Source organism: Calonectris borealis, chromosome 1 (assembly GCF_964195595.1).
Source record: "Calonectris borealis chromosome 1, bCalBor7.hap1.2, whole genome shotgun sequence".
Taxonomy (NCBI): domain Eukaryota; kingdom Metazoa; phylum Chordata; class Aves; order Procellariiformes; family Procellariidae; genus Calonectris; species Calonectris borealis.
The window spans coordinates 69,858,971-69,883,145 of record NC_134312.1 but is presented as its reverse complement, the minus strand read 5'-3'; the positions used below and the strand labels follow the sequence as shown (position 1 = coordinate 69,883,145).

Genomic DNA, 24,175 nt, shown 5'->3' with positions numbered 1-24,175 from the left:
TTTAGAATATCTTACTATAAAGAGGAAAAAGGAATCAGCTTTGGATCGGGAAGAATACCTCGCCATCTCTTACGAGTGTATTGCACTCACATCTCAGGTTCTAACAATCTTGGACTCAGGTTGTTTGATACATACCTGTAATCACACACAAGGTGGCAAAGGCTTCACCTGTGATCCAGCTGCCTCAGAAGTTTTTAAATGATGTAAATATTCTGTGGGTTTTTTAACTTAAATAAAATTGTCAGTTCTCATGGCAATAGAGCTCGTAAGAATTTCCATTTCCACCTGGATCTTTTTGTTGTTCTTGTCAGTTTTTTGTGCAAGTTCTCATGGCATTCCTCTAATTAACTACTGCTTATGATGCAGCTGGCAGCAACAGAGGCACTCTGGTCCTGGCCTTGTGCCTTGCATAAGCAATTCCTGCATAAGTAAAACCACCTTCTTTTTTTTTTTTTCCTTTTTTTTGTGCCCGCACTAGAACAGGGAGGGGGAAAAAAAGCACAGAAGTAGCCTACACATTGTTTTTGAAAACTGTACCATTTATTAAAGTGCAACCTGGGGGCATGGTCTTACAGCAGTGTCCCATTAGCAGAGGGAAAAAATGTACATACCCCTTCACTTCAACTGAATATAGAACAATGAAGCTGGAAAGAACTTTCTTTTAAAGGTGGAAACACTTTTATTAACCAAATGGCACAAGAAGCTTTAGACAGTTTTTCCCAAGAGGGCTGCACTTGCATATTAAAAGGAACAATATAACCAGTTCCTTGGGGAATGGGTGACTTGAGGACCAGTCAGGGTCTCTTCCCGCAGGCAGGCCTCTTGAGAACAGAATCTGAAATCCCTGCAAGTCCGTTGCTATCTTACACCCAGCAGAAGCCTAGCAGAAGACATGCCCTAACATGCACGCTTCAGTCAGTCCCGTTAGTCTTTGCTACTTAACAAATCGAGTGGCATTCTTTTGGTCTGAGTGGGTTTTAGATTTACACTTGAATAAAAGCTTATAATGCAAGTTAAAAATGGGGAGAGACCCCCTAAAGGTATAGCAGTAAGATGCATCCTCTGCAGCTTGTTCTGTCCAAATCAACAGCATTCCTTCCCTGCCCTGCAGATACTGCAAGGAGATCAAAAGCAGCTTCCACTGGAAGCTAACTGTAGCTCCCCCACTTCTACAGCATAACCATAGACCTCTAACTAGGAGGAAGCAAGTCAGCCTACCTAAGAGACTGAGAGAGGGTCAGCTCTAAGTAGGGAAAAAAAGCGATAAAGTTATTTAACTTAAGGAGGTGGATCTGAGCAATGTTGTGTTGTGGTTCCCCTGGCAGTACTGGTGACACTACAGCTGACCCCTTCCAAGCCGGTGCAGCTCTCATTCCCCAGCCAAGTACACTAGTCAGGGGAGTTCGCTTCCGCAGACGCAAACAGAGTACCGCTGCCTAGAGCTGGCCCCGCAGTCCCTGCTCCGTATGGGCCTGAGAGCTGGCTCTACCAGAGTCAAATAGTGGTGGCTTAAATCTTATAAACTGCACCCTGCCCCCCCCCCATTTTTTTTAAATGGCAATACAGAGCTTGCGCTTTGAAGCACAGATACATACGTGGAGTCAAAGCAATACTGTTCTTGTAACTTTCCTAGTCCTGAAATTAAGCGGTCCAAGCCAGGTTAAAGTCCTGCACAGCTTCTGCCTTCAGCAGGTACAGGAGATAATGTGCCTCACCTCCCCATGTTTCACTGGGAAGCGCCTTCTCCTGTTGTGTAACCTACTGGAGCAGACACGACTCCTGTTGTATGCATCTGCTCCTGTTGAAGCAGACACCTAGGGATGAGTTGACCTTCAGTACGTTTCATGCTTGGAATGAGACATTCTACTGAAGACCTGGGCTCTACCTAGGCATGGCAGCTGGGGCTGTGTTCATCCCTCCATCCACCCCGTTTCACAGCAAAATAATCTAGTAGTTACACTCTCAAATTCTGTGGCATGAGCTTGCTCTGGTTCAGTGAATGAGAGACTATGCTGCCAGAAGCACTTCTATTTTTTGCTAGAATAGCAACATCTACCTTACTAGGGCTTTGCTAGTACTGCCATACCACTGTAGCTGAAATCAAATGTAGGGAAGGCTTATGACCTCAGATTATTTTGTCTACTACAATCACTAAAATGAAAAAAGACCAAACTTCAGAACCTCGCTTGTTTAGTACTAATGAAGTTTTTAATTTGTGACCACTGGAAAGCATTGATCAGTTTAAAAATACAGTCCAAAGTGTTAGCCTAGCTGTGATCAGAGCTACATGAAAAGGAAGGAGACAGGATTCTGGCAACAGAACTTGCCCTATGCAAGAGCACTCGGCACGACTGCTTTCAGCCGCCCCTTGAGCTGCAGATGCCCGAGCACAGCCCCCAGCCAGGATGAGAAAATCAAGCCCTCGAACAAACAGCAAGGATGGATTCTTGTAGTAGTAATTTGCTTTCTGGAAGGTGGGTTAGGGAAGAAACAACCAACTGCAAACACCACAACAGCAGGCACTTCACCTTCAGCCAGAAGTTAAATTGGTGTCCAAAACCAGGTGCAATACTAAACAGAGAACATGCTTCCACTGCATCATCTGGCTCTATGCTAGGAGCTGCTGTTCAGACTGGCGAATACCTGGAGCAGAGAGCTGCTTAATGATTGACATCTGAATGGACAGAAGGCTGCAGAAGTGTTGCTTTCTTGTCTCTAGCTTGTTTCATTGGGCCAGACCTAGTATTGTAGATCTAAGTAATTTTCAGAATTTTTTCCAGCAGCCAAAGTATCACCCTGAGAACCCCTACTCGGCGTCCACCTAGCCCGACAAGAACCGCAAGCGTAAATTTTCAAGCTGCCTCTCTGCGTGTGCCCAGTAATATTCTGATTTTGCCCTAGCGGAGCAGCTCAGCTCTGCTGTGCCAAGGGCAGCCCCACAGCCTGGATCTTGTGAAGTTCAAGGGACTCGGGAGGCAGGAGTCCACCAGGCTCTGGCACAGCGCGTGGCTGCAGCAGGCAGGGACGTGGCTCTGTGTCTGTGGTTTGGGCTTTTATGCAACGGCGATGCTCTGGGTTTCAGTCTTTGCTCCCAGCCTGTTGTTCCAGGAATGCTTGCTGAAGAAAGACCTTGCCCAGCTCCCAGCCACAATGCCCAAGTAAGCACAGCCTGGAGTTAAGCACAACTGAAATTTAAGTGGCACCTTATCTTGAAAGCCTTTTCCTTGCCAGCGCCTTATTTAGCATGCTACCCACTGCAATTCTTTAAGTATTTAACACTTTTTTGTAGATCCAGTCCTCTGCTGTTTTAGCATCTCAGCTTTAGGGTGTGCTACAGACAAGGAAAAAGTGAAGAAAGATTGGGTCTAAGGTAGATATTTTATTAAGGTACAGGCCACTCGAGGACAGATATTGAGGCACTTTTGGGAAGGGGATAAGCAACACAAGTGAGAGTAATTCTATGTGCTCTTTTGTAAGTATATAGCTACTGCCTTTCCTCTGCCAGCTGCAAGAGTTCCACTAAAAAGAGGTCGCATCACACGGTTCGGGTAATTAGACCCTGCAGTTTAGGATTACTTTAACATACTTGAAGATAGGGGGGAAAAAAACCCTTCCATTTTCTAATTCACACCTAGAGCAAGCGGCCTGGCACTCAAGCCTGTAAGAACGCTGTCATCTGCGCTTACCTGCCCTGACTTCCACAGGGCCTGTCCCAGCTCTGACCACAGGACTCCAAATGAGCGTTCCCAGAGGAAAGAGACGCATACGATAAATTTTCTAAACGCGTGGACAGTGGGATGGGGGAGAGGACGGTACAAATTCTTGCTGACTTGTCAGATCTGCAAGACCCTAAAATGGCAGTAATATAAAGAAGGGACCAAGCAACCAAAACACACGGTGCAGCTGACACTCCATTAAATGTAGCAGGTACTCGAGGCTTTCACCCCGCCATGAAAATGCTGAACAAAAGTAAGTCAGTCGTCTGTTTTCCTTACTACTGCTGCCACCTTCTTCTCACTGCTGTGTGTGGAAGAAGACACTTTTTATTTAATGGCCCATTGGGCTCCTCGTTCCAACAAGCTAGGGACTTCTTCCCTAGCCGGCATGGATTTATTCTTGTCTGTCCTGTGCCCATCTCCACACTACTACTGAAACAACCATGTACAGAGAAGAGCTAAAAGAACACCTGACCTTCCCCCCGCCCCCAGTTTGTGCACAAGTTATCCAGAATGTCCAAAAAAATCCATCTCTGCTGTAGCGTGCATGTAGGTACTGCTGTGTAACCCGCTGCGTGGCTACAGATGGGGGATGTCCCAAATGTAGGTGCATCATCTTCAGGAAGGAGAGGACGTAGGTCGTGTTAAGAACGGCCCTTCTCCCACAGAGAACGTACCCGGAGAAGAAACGGAAGCCGTCAGCAGAGCAGCAGGAGAGGGGCAGACCTACCCCGACTTACCAGGCAGTAAAGCAGCCCTTGCCCCATAGGAAGAAACAGGTACCCTCACAGACTGTCACTTGCTGATAAAACACTGTTGTGACACGTGAAATGAAGCAAAACTGTAAACATTCGTGCACATCCGTGACGAAAGGAGCATAAAGACACCTCTCCTCTCCACGCAAGGGAAGCTCCCGTGAGGCACCAGGGGAGGGAACTGCGGTGGTGGGAAGGGAGACACTTGAGAGTCCATGGTGCGAGGAGGTCCCAGCGACCAGTTCTGGGCACGCAGCAACCAGCAGGGCACCAGGAAATGGCAAAAAAAAGTCAATTCCATTTTGCAACATGGCAAAGCGTTTCTTTTTCTGTTAAGGCCAACCTGCTACCTTTTGCACACGGAAAAAGAGCAATCAATGATCAACAGTAAAGTCCAGAACTCCAGAGCTCCCGAGTTCAGTCCACAGCAGCAGTACATACGTGACAATCCTTCCTCTCAGTATTCAACTTCACACACACAGAGTTCAAAAATCCAAGCAGTTTTCTAAAAAATCCACTCTCAAAAAAGCTTAAACAAAAAAAATTCCTCAGAATCTGCCAGGTTCTTAATGACTTCCCAGCATTCTGGGATATGGGTGGGATGGGAAAATGTAGCAAAAATATCATAAAATAGAGAATGTGCAAAAGTCTCTTCATTCTCAGATCACTTACGAACAGGCTCATTAGGAGACATACTCTAGATAAGGTTATGTAGAAATAAAGTACCTTGTCTTTGTGCTTCGTGAAGAGTAAGCTTTCCATAAGCTCACATTCCGATTTTTACATTATCCCGAGCTCCCTTTCACCCACCTCCATCTGGTCTAAGCCACAGTGCCAGCATGAACCCTCAGAGATGCATCAGTAGTTTTGCCTGGAAAGCCTAAGATCTTGCCCGCAGAGCTGCCGTACGGACAAGGACAGACACACAAACGCGCACTGGAAGAGGAACACCTGTAGTTGGATCCGATGTAACTAACGCGTATGGCAATACTTAAAAGGTTTCCCTTCACGCACATTTGAAGTGGTGTGACTGCAGGAAGAGGGATTTACTTTTGCCAAAGTAACTTCTCAACATTTGTGAACCTGTCAGAGTCGCAAGAGAAATCGCACTGCACAACACTCCCGGCCAGGTCGGGAACAGGGAGATAGAGGAGATGTTTAATGCTGTTTTGCTCAGTTACTAGAATCCACTGCCTTATGTATCCAGGATTCTGTCACAGCCAAGACCAAGTCAGGACTAAATACACTCTGTGCTTAACCTGGGAAAGACGATACAGACTGCAGCGTGATGCAGAACAACATCGGGTTTAATCTTTGAATTGCGCAGGAGGCGTTGGCCTCACTTCCACGTGGTTTTGCTGTATCGCTGCTGAATATTCCCTGGTGTCAGAGTACTGATCAGAACGGCACCGTGTCCGGCATGAATTCTGCACCTCCGGTAACTCAAGGGCGGCAGTAAAGTGGGCCGGGCAGGAGCGGAGCAAATGGATTCTCAAACCTGCAAATGGCGGCGTCCCTCCCACCCTCCTGGGCAGCCGAAGTGCTCCTGCACCTCTCCCCCAGGAACACCAGGATGCTCGGAGACAATACAGCTATAGAGAGGCAGCATCTTTACAGGGTGGGGCTCCAGTAAATGTTAGGGGCCAAAACCGGTGTGAGCAAAGAGGTAAGAATAAGCACTCTCCCACTGGGGCTTAGGAGGAACCTGCGAGGTTACGAGGAGCAGTGCTGTACCTGAGAGGAAGCTGAGACAAAAGGGAGACCAGCCTCTCGCTACAGGACTCAGGTTGGCTAATGTTTGTTGGGGAGGGCTCGGGCGCGCGACGGGAAGTGACAAGACAGCACAGCTGCAATAGCGGTCAGTCTGAGAAGCCAAAAACTCCAGGGGTTGGCAGCAGCTGGCTCTCCCCTTCCCCCGGGGATTCTCTGTTCCAGTTCCTAGAGTACGAGCGCCCCTTTCTTCAGCACCTGCACTTAAGTTCTTAAATTTGCAGAATTTTTTTTTTTTTTTTTTTAAAAATACCCCTGTACTTTAATCACGAAAAACCAGTCCCCGCCCCAATTCTACTAAAAACATGATTGTCCATAGCTGGAGGCTTATTGTACGACCTCACCCCATCACCATTAAGTTACTCAAGTGTCCAGTTAAACAGCAGGCAGCTCAACCTTTAGGTAACACAACTACAAAAATTGGATCGTGCTCTCTTCTCTCTCCCCCCTCCTCCTCCTCCTCAAGAGAGCTCCATTACTTTTTTCTAAGCGCCAGCGCTACTCCGACTGCTACAGCTAATATAGCTACCGCAGCAGCCCCACCATACAGCAATATAGATTTCCCTTCCGGCAATAAGATAGGCTTCTCCTCTGCAGCGGAGGATTTCTCTTCTATTTCTTCCAAACGGCCCTCTTTCCCCACTTTTTTTTCCCCTGGAAGCAGTATTTTCTCAGGTTCTGGTGAAGCCTTTTCTTCCGATGGGGCTAACTTTGGGACAGGTTTACTTAATATGGGGATTTCAGGTTCAACAAGCTCTTCAGCCACTTTTCCCTTTTCCTCCTGTTTTGTACGCAGAAGTGCAGAGGGATGTGCTTTTTCAACAGCAGCAATTTCAGCTTGAGGTTTTACTTCCTGTGAAGAAGCAGGGGTTTCTGGAAACGCCGCCTGCGTGGTCTCTGCAGCGACGGCTGACACCACTGCTTCTTCAATCCCCTCTGGTATCTCTTCCTTCTCCACGTGAACAATATCTGAGTTGGAAGAGTTGTTCTCACTCCTTTCTTCACCCCCTCCGTTGCTGTCCAGGCTTTTGACTTCTTCAGGATCCATGGCCACTTGCTGCCAGGACTCGGGTCCCAGGGAGACTGGCAGGCTCTCTGTGTGCCAGCTCTGACTCGCTGACAGGGAGACGGGCAGGCTCTCCGACTGCCACGACGTAGTCACTGTGGGGGACTCCGGGGGGCTCACCTGTCCCGAGTTGTCACTGGTCAGGATGTAGATGTCATTACTGTCCTCTGCGATGAGCCCAGGGTACTCTTCCTCTTCGGATTCCAAAGTAAAGACCGTCCCCTGCGAACGAAAAGGAGGACACAACACGTGAGCAATGGCTTCAGCACTACCTCCCCTGCACGGGAAGGAATGGGACACCTGGAAACTTAGTGGGGCTGGGAGAAAGATGAGAGGGCCTCTGCAGGAGCAGCAGTTGTCTGACCTACATTTTAGAAGAGACTACAAAAGCCAGCCGGTCCAGCTGGCATTTCCAGAGAATCGAACCACTTATAAGAGCTTTCCTGGGTGCTCCTCCTTTCCCTGACGTTACTGCATCGCCAAGTACCTCACCAAAACTTACCATGTGGGCACTGTTAACCAGAGAACAAGATACCAAAGTCTGAAACCAAACTGAAACGAAACAAAGAAAAAGAAAAAAAACACAGGTACATGAGCCCAGCTGAATATCACTCCCTTCTCCATTTTGTGCAAGTTCTCTGTATTGCTTCTCCATTTTCATCTAACAGTGTTTCTCTTACATTAACTTTATCACATTTCCAGTGCTATCTGAAGCCTGTATTTCTACTTTGTACCAACAAGCTGGAATCTACAGTAATTCTAGTATTTTACTACAAACAAATTTAGCTATTCTTAAATGAGTTCACTCTCCAAGACTGTCATCATAACTTCGGCTAGACAACTTAAGTTAAAACAACTGAGCACAGACATCCAAAGATGCTGACAGGGTTTGCTTGTTTTATTTAGCTAGGAAAAATCTGTGGGCATACTAAAAATTTGACAGTGGGCTCCAGTTAGAGAAACTGCACCGATTCCCTCCTTACAGAAAGAACAGTGTTGTCTATCCTAGTCATGCATGGACTGCTGAGTACGTAACACAGAAAAGATTTGCGTCAAGGGGAAAGAGGAAAAAAAATTTAAGTGCGGAAGAAAAACCTAAGATGGGTGTGATACCAGGAACGTGAAAACAAGAGATAGGGGCAGAGAGGAACCCCAAAGTTTGATATTCCATAGAATGGAAGTCTGTGAAACCATTAGCAAAGATTCTATTACTTTCTTGCTCTTAACAAAAATTATTTGAACATTTTGTCAAGTACTGCAGTGCTGGGAGCCCCTCCTGTGCAAATTCCTCATTCCATTATCAAGCTTTCCTGTACAGTCCCATCATAACATGAAGAAAAAAATTTTAAAATCCATTTGTTCTCTTTCTCCCTGCTCCCTTCCACATGCAACAGTTCTCCTAACCCCCTCTTTTTTAAACCCTTCCCGACACCTGTGAATTTGGGGGTTGGTTCTGCTCCAATCTCCTACCAATGGTTTCCCATTCCAAACCTCGGATTTTCCACAACTTTTTATGGATCCACGCAGTGGTCTGTCTCAGGAACGGATCCAAGTTAAAAGCAAACACATTCTTTATTTTGCTGAGTTGTTTTTAACCCTGACCAGTATCCAGTCTGGCCCACGGAGACGCCCCCGCGTGCGAGCGTGACCGGGGGTGGAGCAGGGCCAGCAGCTGCACCTGCTTGCACTGACGCCAAAAGAGCGGAATCGATATCAGTGCCCTGCTTAGAGAGCAGAAGGAAAATGCATTTCAGCTTTGGTACCTCCCACTTATGCAAGGAGTTCAGGGCTACAAGTCAATGGTTTCTAACGCTGAGTAGGCACACTCGCAGAGCTCGTAGCGCCTGGGTCAGTAGCAATGCACTTTTCTTTCAGGGAAGCACGAGAGACCTGGGCTCTCCACAGACTCAGGTGTACTCTCCACAGAGACACCAGAAACGCTGCAACTCCTCACTTCCCTAGAAGGGGGAAGGATCTACACACACACACACAAAAACCCCACCAAAACGCAAGTTGGCAGGCACAGGAGAGACAGCACAAACACTGCTGGTCATTGGCAGCAGCTGCAGTGAGAGCAGATGAAGCGGGAGTGGACCCCTGCGAAAGCACTAAACTGGCACTTGCGAGAGCTGTGCAACTTACGGCAGTAACGCTTTAATCTTTCACGGTGAAAATTATTACCGTACCAATAAACTTTGTGAAAAGGGGTCAGTGGAACCTGATTTGAGTATGGGAGTGAGGTTTCTCTGTCCACACCCCCAAAACACTTTGCCATTTTGCAAAACTCGTTGGATCCATTCCTGGAGACTTCTGTACAAGAGTGGAGGCTGTAGTACAGGACAGTACTGGGAACATAAGGATTTTGTAATGTATTTTGGCAGCAGCGGGATGGAAATGTCATCTTCTCAGCCCATGGAATTTTGAGAGATATTTGTGCACGAGCAAAGGAATCTCCTAGAACACTTCAAAAGGAACTTTTCTTCATGAATGCCTTTAAATTGCTTGGATGTGGGAAATATCATCCAGCTCAGTAACATGTTCAGAAACGCTGAAGAGAGATGATGCACAGAGTTTGTCAGGGGAAGGGTTAAAAGCGATCAAGCCGTTCACTAGCCACTTAAGGATCAGCACAAAGTCTTGATTCAGAATGAAATAAAAATTAATAAAGCATTACATTTGTGAAAATGTTCAGACACCACACACACACGCCAACAAACCCAAAGCAAGCTCTCCTCTGCAAGCAGCGACTGACAATTCAAGACTCCAGTACCCACTTGAAAGTCATGTTTCACTAGAAGAACTAGGTTTTTTTTGAAATGCAGCTCAGGCCATTAAAACGAAACGGAGCTCTACAACCTAGGAGGAAGCAACCAGCATTGCAAAGTAAGGGCGATGGAAAAGAAAAGCCAAGAAACTTAAGCAAAGGCAGAGGCTACCAGATCTAAAGAGACCAAATACTGAGCAGCGTGGGGCAGGGCTGCTCCGCAGCACGTGAGGACAGGACTCCACACGCAGCGCCGACCTCCCCTGTTCCAGCAGAGGCTCGAGAGCAGCACAGCAGGGAGTCAGTCACTGTGGTTAGCTTCCACCTCAGCCCTGTGCTGAGGATGGAGAGGCAGCCTGCTGCCCAGACACTCTGAGATCGTACGTTTGCTTCTTTGGTCATCAGGATTTTCTCTGGATGTTGATTAAGTAGGAAATATTCTCATTGTAATATAAGCTATTAACAGACACCTATGATCATAGCAAATTTTTTATTTCCACAGGCAATACAGACTCAGAACATCAGCAATTAAACAACAAAATAACTAGGGGTAAAACCTGCAATCTCATGAACCTCTATAGTACCCTCCACTCTGCTCAGCTCTACCCTTCCACAAATCACAACGAATTTATTTGCCATCCACAGCACATCAAAACAAACCAGACTATGCCTGTGATCTGATGCTAGCAAAAAGAACAGGGACACACACAACTGATAACAGCTCTTCTCTTAATATACCACTGGAAGTGCACCCATGCTTCTGTGACTGCTTCAACATGAAGCATACAAAAAAAACCCCACACTATGCTTCTACGCTTTTGTGAGCTCTGGCAATTGTAGCAAACTTCTTTTCAGTAATAAACTAAACAAAGCGCCAACTAGGGCCATATTCAGACGGCCTAAATTCCCCTGAAGTTGTATACTGTACAGTGGCAAAAGCCAAGCGCCTTTGAGCAGTGACTCAGCATGCTGGTTTTGGCTGGGATAGAGTTAATTTCTTCATAGTAGCTAGTATGGGGCTGTGGTTTGGATTTGTGCTGGAAACAGTGTTGATAACTCAGGGATGTTTTAGTTACTGCTGAGCAGTGCTTACACAGAGCCAAGGCCTTTTCTGCTCCTCGCCCCACCCCACCAGCGAGGAGGCTGGGGGTGCACAAGAAGTTGGAAGGGGACACAGCCGGGACAGCTGACCCCAACCGACCAGAGGGATATTCTATACCATATGACGTCACGCTCAGCATGTAAAGCTGGGGGAAGAAGAAGGACGGGGGGACCTTCGGAGTGATGGCGTTTGTCTTCCCAAGTAACCATTATGCATGATGGAGCCCTGCTTTCCTGCTTTTCCTGCTGATGGGAAGTAGTGAATGAATTCCTTGTTTTGCTTTACCTATTAAACTGTCTCAACCCACGAGTTTTCTCACTTTTACTCTTCTGATTCTCTCCCCCATCTCACCACGGGGGAGTGAGCGAGCAGCTGCGTGCTCGGTTGCCGGCTGGGGTTAAACCACGACAGTCCTTTTTGTCGCCCAACGTGCGGCTCGAAGGGTTGGAGATAGCAACAGATTTGATTGGAATGTGCTAGATTGAATTTATAGTGTTACTGCGTTTAGCTATTAATTGGCAGGCTTCTGTGCTTGCCATGGGGCTTGCTTGCCTCACTGTACATTAGAGTCTAGTGCTCGTTAGTGGCTGCTTTTTGCTTTCGCTGCTTGCTGTGCTGCTGTACTGCTGATCGTCTTACTGTGCTGTGCCTGGGAACACTTTGATAACAGCACTGGGGATGCGCCTGGGCTGGCAGACGGCCAGGGCATCGCCGCTGGTTCTGTGCTGCTGTGCTGGACAGGCTGGAACTCCAGTGTGAACTCGAGTCGAAGGGGCTGTGACCTGTGGCTGAGTCCACGCTGGGAGCAGGACACCCTGAAGTGTCTGTGGCTGTGGATAAGCCCATGCCAGAGCAAGTACATCTCGAAGCACCTGTGGCCATGGTTATGTCTGTGCCGCAGCAGGTATACCTCTGAAGGGATTGTGGCCCAAGGGTAAGTCCACGCTGGAGAAGGTACACCTCAAAGCATCTGTGGCTGTGGATAAGTCCATGCTGCAGCAGATACACCTTGAAGCACCAGTGTATGTGGCTGTGCGTGAGGTCATGCTGGTGCACCTCAAAGCGTGTGGCCATGGATAAGCCCACAACAGAGCAGGTACACCCCTGGAGAGACTGCAGTAAGGCCATAGACGAGCAGGTTTACTTCTGAAGAGACTGTGGCTGTGGGTAAGGCCACGCTGGAGCAGGTATATCTTTGAAGGCATTGTGGCCCATGGAGAAGGCCGCGCTGGAGCAGGTGCAGCTCAAAGTGACTGTTCCTGTGGATAAGTCTATGCCGCAGCAGGTACACCCCTGGAGAGACTGTGGCTCATAGACAAAGCTCCACTTGGAGTGCCCTCAGGAGCAGGGGCAAGGGAAGGAGTTCATTGCAATATTAAACCCTATGGCCTGGTCCAAAGGGACCAGGGGTGGAGACTGTAATGGCTATACCTTTAAATTGTTGTAACCCATGATTTAAGTTGCATGTTATAGGAATTACTATAGCAGGAACCACCTGAACCGATGGAGGACAAGCCTTACAAGAAGCAGTGCAAGTGCAGCAGTGATCCGACCTGAGCTGGCTTTGCTGCCCAATAACTCCACACAACCCACCACCTCTCCTGTCCCAAGTGACCACCATAACAGATAGAGCCCAAAGTCATGGACGAAATGAACTCAGTGGACGTTTGTGGACATTTTACAGGGGTGGTCCATAGACCAGGGGAATGATATCTGTATTATATCAAAGGGTGGGAAGGGGGGTGGTGGTTAATGAGGATGTGTTGGATAGTGTGGGACCTGAGCATGACGTAAATGGTATGGAATAAAGGGTGGAGAATGTGTTGGTTTTGGCTGGGATAGAGTTAATTTCTTCATAGTAGCTAGTATGGGGCTATGTTTTGGATTTGTGCTGGAAACAGTGTTGATAACTCAGGGATGTTTTAGTTACTGCTGAGCAGGGCTTACACAGGGTCAAGGCCTTTTCTGCTCCTCACCCCACCCCACCAGCGAGGAGGCTGGGGGTGCGCAAGAGGTTGGGAGGGGACACAACTGGGACAGCTGACCCCAACTGACCAGAGGGTTATTCCATACCATATGATGTCATGCTCAGCATATAAAGCTGGGGGAAGAAGAAGGAAGGGGGGGGCGTTCGGAGTGATGGCGTTTGTCTTCCCAAGTAACCGTTACGCATGATGGAGCCCTGCTGTCCTGGAGATGGCTGAACACCCGCCTGTCGATGGGAAGTAGTGAATGAATTCCTTGTTTGCTTTGCTTGCATGCGTGACTTTTGCTTTACCTATTAAACTGTCTTTATCTCAACCCACGAGTTTTCTCACTTTTACTCTTCTGATTCTCTCCCCCATCCCACCGGGGGGGAGTGAGCGAGCGGCTGTGTGGTGCTCAGTTGCCGATTGGGGTTAAACCGCAATACTCAGCAGCCCACGGCAGGGAGGAGGGAGCCACCTATAGTCAATGGGGACAATCAGGTACAGAGACCGCAGTGAAATTTAAGTCATGCTGATACTTCTCAATATGTATTCCTCCAGTCTCTGCGTCTGCTCTATTCCTGATCCACCACTCTTAACTTTTCCCTTTCCTCTCATACGGAAAATCAAAGTTGTTCTTTACAGGGAACCCACAGATGGTGTGCCCATGATAAAAATGAACAAGTAATATAGACAAAAGTACCACCAGAGTTACTATATGGACCGGTAGCTGCCCAGGCCCAGCAAAATATCTTAGCTCAGTATGATGTAATGCTAGATCCTCAGCAGGTTAACAAACAGATGGGGAGGCAGCATTGACATACAAGGATTGGGCATTAGTTATTCTAGTTATTCCCACATATCAAGGCATTTTTTAAAGGCCGTGTGCTTTGCTGGAGCACTTTCACTGGAGATATGCCTCTCACAAAATACAGGTAAGATCTGGGCATATGCTGAGGGTAACGCGCAGGATAAACTTCTTTGGAGAGGGTAAGGAAATGAAGGGATGGTAATATGGGGAACATGGGCAATCACCAACATTTCAAATACTTCACTAATACGTGTACCAACACTACACACCCATCCTGCCTTCAGGAGAAGGCAGTGCCTGAAAGGCTCAAGCATTTTATTGTTCTTTTTCCCACGTGGACTGCACTGACCTCAAAAGAGTTATCAGTCGCTGGCTCCCTATAAATCAGAGCCTTATAAAGCCTGGCTGATTCCTTTCTGTCTTTACAGACAATTTAACTTCCGTGTCAGTGCCTCGGGGACGCAAGTCTCCAAGCTTCAAGAGACAGATCGCCCGAGGTTGAGAAACTTGGGGGAAAGCTAAGTGACACTGAGTGTCAATGTGTAATATCACTACTTTTCATTAAAAGCTTATGACGTTTTAATTGAAAAGCCAGGCAGTAATAGGCATTATTTAGGATACATGATTATTATTTCTTGAGCTGAATGAAGAGTTAATTCAGAAAGTCAAGAGGATAAAGCTAGGATTTTGTGCTGATTTGGTTGAGGTTTGCCCTTTTTTGTTGTTTGTTTTTTTTTGTTTTGTTTTTTTTTTCTCTTAAAGCAGCTGCAATAAAAACTTAATGACATTTAGGACAATTCTCTTGATGCATCTACAGATGTGACCCAGAAGCAAAGCTCTCACAGACAGATTAATTCAGGACAGGATGGAACATGTGGAAGGCTTTTTAATAACCTGAGGCCTTGTATAAGCCTTACTCTTTAGATTTAATGGTAAATAAGGAATATATGTAAGCATTTCTTTATCTGCTTTGTTTATTGTAAATGGATAGTCTGCTGCTCCACACCAGAACAATCAGAGTTCCTCTTTTTCAAATTTGGGATGGGAGACTTGCAAACGCAGAATGTTTTTTGTCATCCAGCATACTTACAGAACCATGTCATGTATGCCTAGAGAAGCAAGAGTAAGTCCCTCACTGCAGCACCCTGCCACTCCTGATCCTAACCACTGCCACTTGAGGGAAGAGTTGGCTCAAGTTATGATGAGAAAGAGAAATGGATAGTTCCCTTCTTGGCTAGAACACAACAAGGATGGTCCACAGCATATAAGGCAGTCTTGAGGAGAAGATCAACTGAATTCTCTTGAGGTGGCATTTGCAGACTTCAAAAAGGAGCTCCAGAAGTCAATCACTGTCCTCAACCTATGGGGTTTGACTTGTAGAAATTTTCCACAAGACTTCCACAAGCACTTTTAACAAATGTGCTAGACTAGCCCTCAAAATAGGTTATAGCCGTTATGCTACAGGGTGAGCTACACTAGACAACTGTAAACTGGTAACAAAATAATGAAAAAAAAATCTGAAAGCTCTTCCAATAAGTAGAACCCATCCGTTTGGATTCAGCCGTAGTTCTGCCAGTGTCAGTAATCTGAACTTTGCTAAAAATCACTCTCAGCAGTGGATTCAGAACACTACCAACCTTTAACATACAGTAGGAAATTGCTACTTAAAAACACCTGTAAAGTTTCAATTATGATTTAAAGACAGCAAACATAAAAAAAAAAAAAGGGTTGGAAACTGATTCTAATAGGTCTGTTATTAATTGTATACAAACAAGCTGACTTACTAACTATAGCAGTTATTTTTGCTAAACAGCAAAAATTTTAACATATGGAAAAAACCATCCTTACTTACCAGAATAATAATTTTAACCTGATTTATGTAAAGCTGTTTCTGGTGGAAATAGATATTCAAATCAAAATTCTGAATGTCTCAAAGATAAAAGTAACTTTTTTCCTACAAAAATAGTAGGAATAGTAGTACACGCTGAATCTCTACTGGAGATGTTATTAGATAATGAATAGAAAGAGATCGCCATTAAGGTGTCCAACAGAGCATTTACTGCATCTTAGAGAAGACTTTGAAAGCCCTGCCCTGTAAGCTCAGAAGACGAGACACATGCAAATCGACTATGTCTAATTGCTGTGGATGCTGTGTGTATTTTTCTAGGGTTTGGTTTAGTTTTGTTTTAAGTGTTCTGAAAAGCTCGACTGGTCTCTCTGGTTCAGTTCTTAGAGAAGTATAAACAGGTAGGTAACAGTTAAGTCTGTTCACGAAAGGAATGATGTGGATAGGCAACTCATACAAAACTCATCTCCAAAGACGCTAAAAAGCCCCCAGAAAAGCTACACAGCCCAGCCAGCCACCCATACACCCCAGATCTTGATTTTGTCCAGTAGAAGCAAAAATTCTGTATACAGGTCAGAGAGGAGTGCCACCTTGCGGGAAAAAACATCTACGTTCCCTGAACTCTTTTTATCCTCCTGAAATTAAATAGACCCACATAAAATCCCCAAGAAAAAGAGTGGCTTGAGGTACAGGAGGAAATGCTGGCAGAACACAAACTTTTCCAGGAGAGCAATCTTTACTCAACACAGCTAGGAAGTTTCTTAGGCGAGAGTACTGACTTTATCTTGTAACATAACCTATCACAGAGAGAAATCAGGTTCAGTCATTACTTTCCTCGCACCGACAGCATCACAGTGACAATACAAGTACTAGGAACCCATCAAATGCATTTGGGCTTAAAATCTAGTGTCTGAAAAACAAAAGGCAAGGAGTGATGAACTGGTCTGTGTTTGGGGATCCCAAGAGATCTCCCTCTGGGGAAATAAACAAATTTCCCACAATAACAGATTTCCGCAGAGCTGGAAATGCTTTTGTGGTATGATCTCTAGCTATAATAGAGGAGCAGCCGTGTGCTGCCTGTGCCAAGGGCTGAGCAGGCGAAGGCTGTGCCCAGAGACGGCTGCTAGGGTCGGGACAGCTTCACTCCCACCTGCGCCGACCGGGCTGCAGTTCCATCCTTCGTCCGCAGCCCCACCATGCCATGCCTCTTCAGACCCTCGCTGAAGTCAGACCTGACAGCATTACCCTGCTAATCCTTCAGAGAAATGGATTATAAAAGAGGCAGCTGACAGCGCCCAGATCTAGAACAGTACATTAAAAAAAAAGTAACAAAAACCCCTCAGGCATTTATTGTAGTATTCATCTTTGTGAAACTGTCAAGATAGGTGGAGCCAAGACAAACAGAGCAGCGTTCACAAATAGGACTGTACTTTTTATTAAGGAACAAATAAAAAAAAAGAAAAAAAAAAGAAAAAAAAGTCTTGTGAACCAAATCAAAGCACACTGATATCGCAGCCACCGCTCTCATCCCCTTCAAGGAATGCTTTGGCTAGAACAGCCTGCAGAAATGATCCTATTCCTTCCCCTGCCCTCCAACATAACCTCTACTACCTGCAGAGAGTCAGCACCAAAGCAACACCCTTTAAGGTTTCAGTCTTAGCAGTTTAAATTGAAGTAAATTCAGTTATTTAGAGACCATTTCTTCAGACAGACTGATTTAAAGTTGTTGGAAGGGAATAAAGAAAGGAGATCTAGTTGCTCCTTGACCATTTAAGTTCCTTCTCCTTCAGCCACAGTGCCTAAAAAATAAAAAATCTATTACTGTATCAAAGAAGTTACGTACAAATAAAAGTGGATGTTTCACTGCTGTGGTCCATGATAAAAGCGTAAAGTATAATTATTTTGAAAGGAAAACTCCTTTCTAGGGCTCCTCTAATTAGATTGCCCTTTCTGGCATCTCTACCGTATTAAACTTAACTCATCTCTCCTCCAGTGGAGCATGTCTCTCTATTTCTGCATTGTCATTCTCAAGGCAGACACCTGGACTGCTGCAGAAGGAGATTTTAATCTCTAGTAGCGCAAACTGACTGCCTCGCTTCCCCAGGATGGCAAGTGTCTCTTTACTCTTTTTTTCTCCTCTAGATTGTTAACAGACTCTAGTATGTAGATTATTCCATCACCAGGAGCAAAGAAAATGTCAAAACCGGCAGAAAAGCCCAAGACCAAACACTGGAAACAAAGAACAGCTCTTCTAAGGCTGAGATATGAAACTGTAAACACTATGCATATTTCAAGCAAATTTACTTTTACTCTCTTCAACACGGGCAAATAACTACTTAAATTCAAATTCATATCTGAACATCACGAGACAAGAATCCTGGGAAGGCAGAGACAATTTCAGCTACGGGTCACAAATACAAATACTAGCCTCTTACCGAGAGAAGAAAGGTTATTAACTGACTACCAATAAACATGATTGCATGCACTTATTTCACCTCTTTCAAACAAGTGAAAAGCAGATGGGCTTGTAACATGAATGTGAATCGGGGGGGGGGAGAAAAAAAGCAGCTACCTTCCAAATAATCTTATACTTTTTCCTCCTTATAGACATTCCCAGAGTATTTCAACATAGATGACATCTAACCATGGAAAACAGGATCTGCAGAGCTTGAGAAGAAATAAATTATCTGGGAGGAGGGGTGGGAAAAGAAGAGGAAAAAAATCCTTACCAACTGACTGGGCTTACTGTGCACTTTTCCAGGAGACCAAGAATTGCTTCTGATGCAGCAGCATTCAGCCCTGGAGAAGTCAGACGGAGCAAAAGGGGAGGGGAGGTACGAGGAGGCAAGGGAGGGGAGAGGAGGAGAGGGAGGGAAGAGGAGGAAAGGGGAGGGGAGAGCATGTACACTGCATGTCAGTTTGTTGAGCCCTAACATTGCTTTCAGGAAAGAAAAGAACAAAGCTACTACTAAATCAGGTTGGGAATTGGTTTGTGATGGTTCAAAATGATAAGGAAACGAGATCTTAGTATAACCATTTCATAAAAACGGTTCAAAACAGAGAGTCAGGAGGAAGAAATGTGTGTCCCCACGTGGCTATTTAGAGAACCTGGACTGCCAAACACGCTTTTTGCTCCAAAAGAGAGATCATACTAAAACTTAAAGTCAAGCAGGGTAAACATAAGAGCTGCAGCCAAACCTGTCACTGCAATTAATAAAAGAGGGAGGCTGTCCAGAAGAAAGCAAGATTTCCTTGCTTTCCTACAGTCCGCCAAACTCAACTTGCATCTACCTGCAAATCTAAGAGATTGTAAACTAGATGGAGTAGTCATTTCATCTCTTCATTCACATTTATGTTGCCAACTGCATCCAAACACAATATGCAGTGCACTGCAGACATTCCTACTTGGAAGACTTTCACCCAAAAGCAGTAAAACAGACCAAGGGGAATGGGAACAGCATACACAATGGCCGGAATCATAGTATCAAAACACTGTATGCACTTGAACATAAAAATATGCCAGCCACTCTCACCAACCAACCAACCATTACATCCCAGACCCACTCTACCATGAAAAGTTAGCTGAATTACAATTTCAGTGCCTGAAGGGAGAATGGGAGGGGAACAGTCATTGTTTCAACACATCACCATATCTCTGCAGGACTCAGATGAAAAAAATCAAAAAGTGACTTCTCATCTCAGAGGCTCTACCTCTAGTATTCCAAATTTCCCATTCCTCACAAGCCACGCCGATTTCTTGAAATGTACTGCATAGCTATCCAATTATCAACCTTTATTCCCTTGAGCTAGCAATTTTGCTTCTAGTTAATTGTTGTCCACCATCCTCAATCAGATGCTTTCCTGGACCTACAAGCCCCCCGAGCCCACAAAACAACTTGAAGTCTTGCACACATACAGAACCTTGGGAGCTCTTCCAGCCGCATCGGGGCTGCACAGAATGACGCAGCAAGTGGTCCCACTGGATGACATAGCTCTATACAATTCTGACTCCACAGATCCACAGCGGGGCATACGAAGGGCTCAGCTGACCCCTTACCTTCGACTGGCTACTTCCCTCCTGGCAAAGATTGACTTCAATCCAAAAATTGAGGAAGATCCCAAATTACGTGCTGCCAAGGGAAGAGACAGCACCAGAGACACTACTGAATTTTTCAGGTCTGCCCCTGAAAAGCTGACTCCTGTGAAGCTCTCCTCTGCTTCTGATCCACGAAAGAACAGACAGGCTGTTCTAGTATCTTCTGTTTTAAGTAAGCTCTTAGCAGCTGTAGGAAAGACCTATCTTCACACCGCTCCAAAATAACACAAAAATTGAACCTCTTACTGTCACAGCAACATAATTCACTGGAGATTCCCAGGCTTACACATTGCCCTTATGGCTCTAGCAAAGTATTACTGACAACTTGATCCAGCACACAGAGCCCCTGTGGCAGATGCTTATCTTAAAAAATGCAAAACGCTTGCGTGATGGCTAACAGCCTGCCAGGCGGCTCTTCCCCGGCCCTTCTCAGAAATACAAACTCTCCCACCCTTACCCCACACTCCGCTCCCAGCACTGCCATCCCCAGAACACCATCCCACAGACTACAAACAAACCAACAAGCATGCCACTCAGTAAAAATGAACTTTTTCCTCACAGGAAAAAAAAATACCATAAAACCATATATTCCCTTCCTCCACATAAAACCACAAGCCCAATGGGTCCCCAACCCCATCCCCAGAGCAACTCACAAAGGGTTAGTGCAGCTACATTAATTTGGCTGGAAAGGATTTTCATCACCTTGTCTCTTTCCTCGCCTCTTCTGCTGTTTCAAAAATAGCTCTGGCTTGTTTGCTGTACCGCTTATGTCAGTCTGATTTTATGCCTGAGTGGATGTATACAGACAAGCTCGCTGCCCATTAAACACCGACCACCCAGATCTGTACATACATGCACAGTCACACAAACACAAAGCACAGCCCCCTCCCTTGGAGGCCATGCTGGAAAGCTGCTTGTTTTCAGGGGCTTTGCGCTGTATTAAGTATGTTTATAGGAGGCCTCAAATAGGGGCTAGAGAACAGACTGAAGGTTAAAAAAAAAAGCAGAAAAACAAAATAGCACTAACATCCATCTGTCTTAAAGCTGCAAGTAAGGACTATACTTTGAAATGTGAGTGCATTTATCAAATGATCTAAGGTCATTTGGCTGCATGCTGTCAGTGTTTCTGTCCATTAAAGACAAACAATCCCTCCCAAAGGCTTTGAAAACTATTATCCACGATTGCTGGGAAGGGAAAGGATATAAGAAGGTGCGGACGTGCTGAAATTATGGAACAAACTACTCTTAAAAAAAACTTCAGGTAAAGTCCTGAAATACGAGAAGCTGTCTGAATAAGATTTTTCCTACTAGCGCTTTTTAATCACTGGGTTTTCCTGAATAGCTTTTCTTTTTAGAATAAATCAACCTGCTGGAGTCATTTCACTAATCCCAGATTAATTCCATTCAAATCTGGCATCCTTCCCAAACCCAGTAATCTAAAGCTCAACCTCCTTTAGCACAGTTCTACCTTCAAGACTCAGCTCATCAGCTGTGAGCTGCCTCTGTGATGTATTTTTAAATTAAACTTTCTCAGCATGCCATGACTCAGGAACATTGGTTACTGTGAATTGAAGATTTCCACAAGGGAATGCAGATTTCCACAAAGAAATCTTGATTGCTCATTCTATCCATGTTCCTGTATAGCTATAAAATCCAATACGCATTAGCTATTTTATCACTTATTATAAAAATAAATTAGTACCTACTGACATTTCTGTGTGAAGTGCTCCCCAATTACTTATCTGCTAAAAAACTCTCTGAAATTTAAGAGGAAAAAAAAACATATACCATTTCCAGCAGTCACCAGAGTATGAAGATAATATTAAAAAGATGAGCCTCTCAGGCACAGTATCTCTTGTTACAGGTGTTTGTTTCTAAATGCAATTCTGTATGTATATTAACAGGAAAAAACATACAAACAAAAGCTCACCATATAGCAACAAATTCACATCTTAACATACAGTATATGAAAACTAGTTGTTATTTGACATCTGAGGACCTCTTCAATTTCAACAGCAATCCAACAAACCAGACATGCAAAGAACTGGAACAGACTGGCTGGGGAGTGGTTGACTCATTGGTGGGGTCCAATCACATAGGTCTTTAATGTCAACATCAGAAATGAATGGGTAAAAGTCAGTTCTGCCTTGAGGCAGAAAGGTGAAATAAATGACTGCCCAAGATCCCCTCCTGCTTTTTCTGGGGCATTCCTTCTCTCATCTGCTTACTTCTAGCAACCCCTCTTAGCTTTCACTCCTATTAAGACTAGTATCACACTTAGAAAAAAGCTTTGAATAAAGTATGAAAATTAAACATTGTCTTCTTACCCATCCTCCTTGTTGAATGATATAGTCTGCAGAATAGTCTTCTAGATATGTCACCCCGAAGTTCACAAGTGCGCTCAGTGGTTCTTGGCCTCTTCTGGTTAACTCCATCAGAAATTGTTGTAGCAGAACCAGGGGTACCAAGACCTTCAAAAAACAAGAATTGTGAATAAAAAAGAAAGCATTATCAATACTACTGTGTAGGTAAAACAGAAGAATTCATGTGGTCCACAGAAAAGGTCTGAATCTACAAGTCCAAAGATATCAGGGACTATACACTTCATTTTTGTGAAGACACAAGGCAGAAACACAATACAATTCAGTAAGAAAGAAGCACTTAATCTGATAAGCAAAACACCACAGCTTAACTTGAGAGTTTCACAGAACAGGACTGCAGTGCTTTCTTAAGCCTCATTTTTTTTCCAACACAAGATTCAGGTAAAGAAGCAGAACAGGTCCAGAACTTGCTACCCCAGAAGTGGAAAGATGCAACATTATAAATAGTTTGAAGGGATATGCATCCAAATTGTATTTAAACAGCAAACTCATATACATTCTTGAACAGATACACTGCACTAGACAGACTCTTTAGAAGTTCACACTTTGGCTTTCAGACAGGACAGAAACAAACAACTCCTCCCAGCAGAGTAACATTACAGATATGTTTAAAATGACCAACACAAACCCCTCTCTATGTTAAACTCTCCCTCCTACGTCAAATTTAACACATACAGAATTCCCTCCCTCATTTCCTACTCCCATTCCTCCTTCCAAACCTTTCGTCTTTAACTGAATGTTCAGCCTTAACCCAAATGTGAATTGCTCTGGAAGATGCAAGATTCTGTGAACTCACCTCCTTCATATTATACAGTTCTAGACACTTCCTTCTGAAATTGTGTTTTTGTTTGCCTAAACAACATGTAGTTGAACTTTTAAACTCTAATTTATTCTCCTAGAGCACGCAAGTGGCCCTCTGGGCAAAGTTTATATGCAGTACTTTGCCAAGTTCAGGAAACTGATATGAATTGAAGTCATTAGCATCTGAAAAAGTGCTATTACAATACAAGAGAAAAATATTTATAAGTTTTACTCCACCTAGTTTGCGACAACTGCGTTGCACATCTATCCACTGTGCAAATAAGAACGTTGTTTCCCAGCTGCCCAAGGGAGATGCAGGCTAATACTACTGCTCAGACTGAACTCCAAATGCCTCTTTCCTTTCCCAGTCTCCTCCTCCTTCAGCCTGATTTTCTTTTCTGTAAGTATCCTCCACTACTATTCCCAGAAATCATATCTTAGGATGCAAAGCTGGAGAAAGACAAATAGGAAAAGTAGGCTGGGTTTGAGATTTGTACTAAATCCATGGTGGAGTCACACTGAGATAGACCACTAAATACAGATGAGGCCTTAAAAATGCCTGTAATCTGATAAATTTAAGATGTTCCAGCTGATTAATGACTGAGAGAGCCCAATACTATGGCAGACAGGTTATAGTACTGTTCTCCTGGGACAAACAGTTAACACTGCAGTCACTTAACTAGGAACAAGATGGTGCTTGAATTTTAAAAGCCTTGGGGTTTTTTGAGTTTCTTGTAATTAATCTCACCTCAGAGGCAGAAGAGATGCAAGCTTACAGTGCACAAACATAAGGAGCAGGTCAAGGTGAGGTAAGTGTCAGAAGAAACTTCAATCTTTTTGGATCAAAGAAAAAAAAGCATGCTGTCAAGCCTAGGCATCTTTCAGAGGCTTTGGGCACACCCACATAATTCTACAACAGCATGAACACTGAGATCTCAAAATATTTGACATTTACTTTAAGCTGAAGGCAAGAGAAACAAAGGCAAAAAAAGGCTGCTTAAGACATGAAGGGAGCTCAAATGTTGGCATACTGAACATGACTGTTGCCATCTTCCTTTGCCAACTTAAGTATCTAATCCATCCACTCCTCCCAAATTCAG

General features: G+C 44.8%; 1 protein-coding gene across 7 annotated transcripts in view; it reads right to left on the bottom strand.

Moving 5' to 3' along the window:
- Positions 1 to 518: 518 nt before the first annotated feature.
- The window catches only part of BCL2L13 (BCL2 like 13), a 47,796-nt gene continuing 24,139 nt past the window's right edge, over positions 519 to 24,175 (bottom strand). For 2 of the 7 annotated variants that reach the window (XM_075159566.1, XM_075159574.1), the window contains exons 6-7: positions 22,221 to 22,364; positions 519 to 7,529 (exon numbers count right to left, since the gene is read on the bottom strand). In XM_075159566.1, coding sequence (XP_075015667.1) covers positions 6,717 to 7,529; positions 22,221 to 22,364 — 957 coding nt within the window. In that variant the 3' untranslated portion in view covers positions 519 to 6,716. Of the gene's footprint in view, positions 7,530 to 7,809; positions 7,860 to 9,306; positions 15,061 to 18,526; positions 18,597 to 21,868; positions 21,995 to 22,220; positions 22,365 to 24,175 lie in introns of those variants that run through there. The other 5 variants (XR_012675135.1, XM_075159583.1, XM_075159592.1 and 2 more) reach the window with 5 other exon arrangements.